This window comes from Microtus ochrogaster, chromosome 8, assembly GCF_000317375.1.
Source record: "Microtus ochrogaster isolate Prairie Vole_2 chromosome 8, MicOch1.0, whole genome shotgun sequence".
NCBI classification, from domain to species: domain Eukaryota; kingdom Metazoa; phylum Chordata; class Mammalia; order Rodentia; family Cricetidae; genus Microtus; species Microtus ochrogaster.
This window is the reverse complement of record NC_022015.1, coordinates 67,633,188-67,641,423: the sequence shown is the minus strand read 5'-3', so window position 1 is coordinate 67,641,423 and position 8,236 is coordinate 67,633,188. Positions and strand designations below refer to the sequence as shown.

At 40.6% G+C, this 8,236-nt stretch overlaps 1 protein-coding gene across 1 annotated transcript in view; it reads right to left on the bottom strand.

Annotated features, from left to right (window-relative positions):
* Window positions 1–4,534: 4,534 nt before the first annotated feature.
* The window catches only part of LOC101998412 (cytochrome P450 2C42-like), a 69,027-nt gene continuing 65,325 nt past the window's right edge, over window positions 4,535–8,236 (bottom strand). Inside the window, exon 4 of the mRNA XM_005352577.3 lies at window positions 4,535–4,930. Within this exon, the coding sequence (XP_005352634.3) occupies window positions 4,749–4,930 (182 nt within the window). The 3' untranslated portion in view covers window positions 4,535–4,748. The remainder of the gene's footprint in view (window positions 4,931–8,236) is intronic.

Sequence of the window (8,236 nt, the reverse complement as noted above, 5' to 3'; positions counted from 1 at the left end):
CTCTCTCTCTCTCTCTCTCTCTCTCTCTCTCTCTCTCTCTCTCTCTCTCTTCCTCTCTGGTTTATATTTAGAACATGGCCTACTGTGCCCATGCATTGAAGGCTACTTCTCACTTTCTCTTCTATCAGGTTTAGTGCGGTCAGATTTATATTGAGGTCTTTAATTTATTTGGGCTTGAGTTTTGTACATGGGGATAGATATGGACATATTTTCATTCTTCTACAGGTTGACATCCAGTTATGAAAGCACCATTTATTGAAAATGCTTTTTTTCCATTGTATAATTTTAGCTTCTTTGTCAAAAATCAGGTGTTCATAGGTGTTTGGATTAATATCTGTGTCTTCAATTTGGTTCCATTGGTCAACCTCTCTGTTTTTAGGCCAATACCAAGCTATTTTCCACTACTGTAGCTATGAAATTGAGCTTGATGTCAGGAATTGTGATGCCTCCAGAAGTTCCTTTATTGTATAGGATTGTTTTGGCTATCCTGGGATTTTTGTTTTTCATTATGAAGTTGAGTATTGTTCTTTCAAGGTCTGTAAAGAATTGTTGTGGAATTTTGATGGGATATTGCATTGAATGTAGAGATAGATTTTGGTATGATTGTCTTTTTTATTATGGAGATCTTACCTATTCAAGAACAAGCAGAATCTTTCCATTTTTGATATCTTCTTCAATTTTTTTCCAAAGACTTAAATTTTTGTGAAATATGTCTTTAACTATTTTGGTTTTTGTTACCTCACGATATTTTATGTTATTTGTGGCTACTATGAAAAGTGATGTTTCTCTGATTTCCCTCTCAGCCCCTTGATCATTTGTATATAGGAGGGTTACTGAATTTTTTTTGAGTTGCTCTTGTATCCTGCCACATTACTGAATGTATTTATCAACTGTAGGAATTTCCTGGTAGAGTTTTTGAGGACACACACACACACACACACACACACACACACACACACACACACTATTGTATTATCTACAAATAATGAAGTTTTGACTTCTTCCTTTTCAATTCAAAGCCCCTTGGACTCCTTTTGTTGTCTTATTGCTATAGCCAGAGCTTGAAGAACTATGTTGAATAGATATGGAGAGAATTAGTAGGCTTGTCTTGTTCCTGATTTTAGAGGAATTGCTTTGAAATTTTCTCCATTAAATTTGATGTTGGTTGTTAGCTTGCTGTATATTGCTTTTTATTACGTTTAGATATGGAAGCAGGGGCACAAATCAAAACAAATCAAAGTCAGGACTAAAAGAGTATCAGAAAAATTTCAAATCATAAAACAATAATTGATGAATCTCCACTAATAATACCAGATTCCCAAGAACAATATATTTGTTCACTAATTTATCAGAATGAGTTGACAGGGATCTAACACTAGAGTGACAGGGTATTACTAATATTCAGCTAATTATGCCTATTCCTTTGTTTATTCTTGATTGTTAGAAGCCCAAGCTGTTCCTAAGTACTTAGGTCCATGATACTGCTGCCTTAATTTCTTTTCCCTTCCTTCCTTCCTTCCTTCCTTCCTTCCTTCCTTCCTTCCTTCCTTCCTCCCTCCCTCCCTCCCTCCCTCCCTCCCTCTCTCTCTCTCTTTCTTTCTTTCTTTCTTTTTTAAGTATCAGGAATGAATTTCAGTGAGTACTCCTACAGCTGCGGCCCTCTTCCCACAACCCGGCTCCCGCATGGCTAGCTTTACACCAGAAATAACAACACACAAATTGTATTCATTTAAACACTGCTTGGCCCATTAACTCTAGCCCTTACAGGCTAATTCTCATATCTTGATCAACTCATCTCTTATAATCTGTGTAGCATCAGTCTTACCGGAAAAGATTCAGCATATCTGACCTGGCAGCTTGCTTCATGGCGTCTGCCAGGGAGAGGGGAGCGTGGCCTCTGAGATCACTTCCTCTTCCTCCCAGCATTCTGTTCTGTTTACTCCTCCCACCTATGCTTTAACCTATGAGGCCAAGCAGTTTCTTTATTATAACCAATGATCTTCCTCCATCAGAGTACTGAAGAGTCACCCACGTTTAATTTCCAACTGCCTAAAATACTCCTGAACCAAAAAGGTAGGATTAAGACAAAAGACTGCATTAACATGATACAAGGAAATGAACATACCAATTGAAAGTTGCCTACATTCATAGTTAAACATTCTGTTGCTGGAACAAAACAAGTCACCAGTTCGGACCAAAACATTTGAGGATTGTGAGAGATCTGAGTACCTTATTTTTGTTTGTTTGTTTATAGTTTGTACTGTTTTGGATATTTTGCTATAAAAACGCCAAGTATCAAAAATATTTTTTAAAGTTCTAAATTTTTTCTCATAGTGAAATACAAAGGAAGAATATATGAGATAATGAATAACAGATGTTGACTATATGTGACAGATAACAATGTATTACATATAGAATTAAATAAAGTGCATTATTTCACATGCAAGAATAATAAACATTATTATTTGATGTGGGAGGTGTAATGGTTGCTCTGTCCTTTTAAGAGACAAACCACACCCACTCCCTCTCAGTCCACTAAAATAAGCTGATCTTTAGCTTCCAGCCTTATTCCCTTCTTTTTGGTCTCACTCTTAAGAAGGCTGTTTCTGTCTCTCCCCACTTCTCTCTCTCTCTCTCTCTCTCTCTCTCTCTCTCTCTCTCTCTCTCTCTCTCCTCTCTCTGCTCTTTTTCCTTCTCCCCTTCCCTTCCATAACCCACTTAATAAATATCCAACCTCACTCTGCATGGTGTGCAGCTATCTCCTTCATTGTTCTTCCTCTCTGTCCCTCCTCCAAATCACACATCTCATTTCCTCATGTTCCCAGCTTCCATTCCTCCCCGAGTTTACCCAGAAAAGCTCATCTACTTCTTCCTAAGACAGCCATGTGTCTCTTTTAGAGTCCTCTTTGTTACCTAGCTTCTCCAGGATTTCAATTGTATCTAATATCCACTTATGAGAACAATGTAGATGAAGTGGGCTGATCCAGCTTTCACTGTGTTGTCATTCTTCCAAAGGTAATGAGGACAAACCACAAGGCATGCTCCATCTCTGTACACCCAAGAGAGCATGCACAACCTTTCTCCTGCATTTTATCCCATCACATCTGCAGAGACAACCATGCCCATGGCAAATCATCCCAAAAGGCATTGGCCAAACAGATCAAGCTCCACTACATTTCTCCTTTTTTTTGCTAATTAAGAGGGTTCTAATTCAACATAAATTGGATACAGTAAAAATTATCAAGAATTATCTAGATGAAAGAACAAAAATGAGCAAAAGTGAAACTACAGCGAACAAGAACAACATCAAACAAGAAATACATTCTAAATATTCACACCATAGGTAATACTCCAATAGCTGTCCTATTCTGAAGAGTCCAAGTCTTGTACCTAATATGCCTTTAGCTAAGGTACAAAAGGATTATAACTATAACTATCTAGTCTTCAACCCCATCAAAGTCCTGAGAAGGAAAACAATATTATCTGAATAGGCAGGAGGTCTAAGAAAGTGACTTCCAAAAAGAAAAAAAAGTACGAAATAACAGAAAGTGCAGGCTGTGTGGACAGACAACAAATGTTTCTCGGTAACATTGGGGCATATAACTTAGGCTATAGGCCTAGAATATTATCATTATTGTATTCAGCATCACAAGTGTGCTGTGCAAGTGCTTCCAGTAACTGTAGGGGATCCCCAGATAAAAAGCTTTTTCACACCATCCTCTTCAATAATTTCTTTTGCATATATGTTCTGGGGAAGAGTATAGGCCTATGTGTGTACATAATAACAGACTGTTTATACAATAGTGAGTATTTGCCTCTTTGTGTGTTGTGTGTGTAAGTGTATGCACGTGCATTATCATGTGAAGGTCTGAGTTCAGTCTTTGGTGTGGTTACAGGGTATCCCAGTGAGACTCAGGACTTGGCAATTATACTGGATGAGTTGGCTCAATCCAGGGATGCTTTTGACTAAGTCTCCTACTGTGGTATGAATAGTAATCACCACCAGGTCAAACCTTTAGGTTTTGTTTTGAATATAAACATATGTACTTGAGCCCTGTATGACAAGAACATTGCTGTCTGAGTCATCTCAACAGTATTCCTAGCCAGGCAATGGTGGTGCACGCCTTTAATCCCAGCACTCGGGAGGCAGAGGCAGGCGGATCTCTGTGAGTTCGAGACCAGCCTGGTCTACAGAGCTACTTCCAGGACAGGCTCCAAAGCCACAGAGAAACCCTGTCTCGAAACCCCCCCCCAAAAAAACAAAAAAAAACCCAACAACAGTATTCCTACTTTACATTCTGAAAATTTCTTGTTATACAGTCCAGCAGGACTTTTGGGAACTCCTTTTTCTTTCCTCTTTTATTAAAACTGATGGAAAGTCTGTTGAAATCAGAAATACATATTTAATATGTTATTGTCAAGGACATACAGGAAATACAAACATGACTGTGAATTATTATGTAGTTGGACCCTATACACTATACGTGGAAGCCATGTTAACTACAGGTTTAGCTACATATGAGTACAGGGGATAGTCACAGTGCTACAGAGAATACGAAATGGCAAATATCTTTGACGATGACTTCAGAGACTGTAAAATGGAGATCTGATGATTTCCATGGAAAATTAGAGAGCAGAAGCTGTGAGAATGTGGAAGGACACTGTATGCCTTCTGTGAAAGTGTTAAATACAAGGTTTGAGGGTGATTTCGGAGAAGAACACAGCAGGAACCAGGCATCTGATCTTCATTAGACGGGAATGAAGCAGAGCTGGAAAAAGGGAGGGAATACAGTAAATCCATTGTACACCGGGGCATCATTGATTTCATTTGGGGGAACCAGAGATTTCAGCTTGAAGTTCTGTAAAATGGTGGTCAGGAACAGAAACAGCTCCATGCGGGCCAGACCTTCTCCTATACACACTCGTTTTCCTGTAGGGAAAAAAATGTCAAAAATGGTAACTATGCATTGTATATGAGTGAGTGTGGGATGCAGTATGTTTGGAACTAGCATAAGAGACTAATGTAAGTGCTGAGTTATTGGACGGTTGGTTAGCTGTAGGGGTGGGTTAGAGGACAATTGTTTAAGCAAATAAATAAAGATGGCGTGTCAGGAGCTGTGTAATCCATTCTCAGATCAGCATATATAAGCAAGTCCTATGGGTCTCTGCAAAGGAAGTCCAGTGGAGATAGTGTATAACTTGTCAGGAAACAGTGGATCTGGGCACATAGAAGGATAGTGACATATATGCTAGGCTTGTGTGCACTTTTCTCTTTCATTATATTGATGAATCTTTTGGTGATTTTTAGTTTCACTTTGGCAGTCACACATACAACAGCTCTAATTTTCCCTGCAAACTCCATTCTTTCTCAAATGCTTTCCCCTAAGATTCAGCAGGGGGTTAATACTACTCAATTTTCTTGTCTGGAAATATTAACTGCAATGCCTTATTGTGGAAACTTTCCTGACTCAGTAGAGGCAGTAAAAATTAACTAGCTAGGCTTTCTTAATTGTTTTCAGGGAAAGGTAGATAGCAATACACCTCGAAGAAAGGAACTCAGAACGGTAGTTGCAGGAAATAATGGGTTCACGTGAGGAAACAACACCTGGAACATTAACCATACCGCACAGTTCTGAGAAGAAGATTGAGGAAATCAATACACAAGAAAGGGCATTACACAGTACCAACAGTTGAGAGTAAGTTCCCTGGATACAGAGTAGGATATGGTATACTACAACAGAACAAAATCTAATGCAAAATCTCGGGTGTATAAATTATTATTATTTTTTTACCACACACAGGAGCCTTTTGTTGGTGGAAGTAGAAAGGTACAGTGGAATGGGAGAAGAGTGTGTTGACAAACTTTGTCTTTTATAGAGAGAATGAGAGCAATAGCACCTTCTTGAAGGCCAGAAAAACATATAAAAGTATTTTCTACAGACACAAATGATGGAGGAAGGTCATTGGTTGTAGGGATAAGTCCTGCCCCTTAGGGGGTGTGTTCGCCTCAGGCTAATGTTTGCATATATATTTGGCGAGAATGCTCCCAGCCACTGCTTCTGCTTTCCTGGTCTCCGCAGGAACGGTGGTTCTGTAAGTCTATTAAATCTGTATATATATGTATATATAATATGTATTTACAATCTGTCTGCATTCGTTTACGCCGTTACATTTTGGCGCCCAACGTGGGCGCCATTTGTAGTAATAGGAGCAGTGGGGCTGCGTCTCTAGCACCCCGGCCACCTCCGGCTAGCTTTACCCGAAATAATTACACGAACACTGTATTCTTTTAATCACTGCTTGGCCCATTTCTATCTAGCCTCTTCTAGGCTAACTCTCGCACCTGGACTAGCCCATTTCTAATCATCTGTGTATAACACCCCAAGGTGTGCTTACCGGGAAGATTCTAGCCTACGTCCATCCTGGGTTGGAGCTTCATCGCATGTGCCTCAGAGAGCAGAGCTCTCGCCTCTGCCCGCAAGAGTGGAGCCTCGTGTCTCTCTGAGGCGTCTGCCTGGGAGCCGGGAGCAAGGAGTCTCTCTCTGAGGTGTCTTACCTCACTTCCTCTTCCTCCTGGCATTCTGCTCTGTTTTGTCCACCCACCTATGTTCTAAGCTATGAGCCCAAGCAGTTTGTTTATTACTTAACCAATGAAATCAACAGATTGATATATGACACTCCCACAATTGGTTAAAAAATAAAGAAACTGCTTGGCTGGCCCTCATAGGTTAAAACATAGGTAGGCGGAGTAAACAGAACAGGATGCTGGGAGAAAGAAGCTGAGTCAAAGAGTCGCCATGATGCTCCCACTCCAGGCAGACGCAGGTTAAGATCATTCCTGGTAAGCCAGCTTGTGGGCTACAGCAGATTATTAGAAATGGGCTAGTCCAGGTGCGAGAGCTAGCCTAGAAGAGGCTAGATAGAAATGGGCCAAGCGGTGTTTAAAAGAATACAGTTTCCGTGTAATTATTTCAAGTAAAGCTAGCCGCACGGGTGGCTGGGTGTCGGGGATGCAGCCCCGCCGCTCTTAATACAACAGAGTAGCACCCAACGTGCTAATGAAATCCACTTAAAAACCTGAGAGAGCTTAATTTTAAACAGAGAAAAAACAGAGTTTAACACAGAATTTTACTGTTTGTTGGTGGCATGCTGTAGAGAGATTTCCTGATTTGGCATCAGCACCATAAAAAAACACTGCGTCATTTTAAAGCGCAGCTTCTTGGGGCTGTGCTGCCACTGCAAACTCTGGCTTTAAAGCATTTCAATGGCTTTTATGGGACTGGATGTTTGTGTTCCCGCTTGGGATTGGAAGGAGAGTGCTCTGAGGCTGATGGCTCAGAGCTCCCCGCCTGCACCTGGGCAGACAGCAGAATCAGGCTTAGGCAGGTGGGAGAGCATGGCGGATTAGGAATGCGCAGTGCTCTGCATGTCAGATTTGGATGTAACTTGGATGAAAAGAATTTCTGTGCTGCTTGCTTAGTCTCAGAATTAAAGTGCTGAGTGCCGCTCCTACCTGGCGGCCCCAGAGCTAGCACAAAATGGTACATCCTCCATTTTGAAATTTTTCTGACTCAGCAGCAGGAAGAAAATGGCTGTTTTAAAATGCTGGCTTTCTGGGCTGTGCCACCATTGAGATTTCTGTCTGGCTTCTGCGAGAGACAGAGCTTTTGAATGGAGCATTTGGAATAAAGTGCTACGATTTGTTTGATGGCAACTAGACTGCTGTGTGCCTAAAAGGGGGACATTGCGTGCTGCAGCTCAGAGGCACAAGCAGCTCCGCCATGCTAGTGGTGCAATGTGCTAGGATCAGAGGCACGAGTGGCTCCTCCATGTTGTACTGGGCAGGGCCAGCAGGCAGTACCTGTTTTTGACCTAGGAATGTCACAGTTTAGATTCTTAAGCGCCTAATGATTTAAAGGTGCAAATCAAAAGTGCTCCTGGATAGTAAAAAATTGCAGATTCACAATAGGACAGATTCAGACCACTAAATGAGTCACACTGTTGTATGAATGTACGTAGGCTTGGGAGAGAGAAGAAAAAGAATATAGAGAATAAAGTTAATGGCTTTTAAAAAAAAGGTAAAGTCTTTAAAGAGACAGAGTACAGATAGTTAAGAGATTAAAAGAAATAAAGAAAAATAGCCACATAAAAATGGAAAATTCACAGAGAGTCTGGATTCTTTGTATTATTGTGTTTTCTTTAAAATTTTTGACTGTGAAGGAGCTAAGTACAGAGA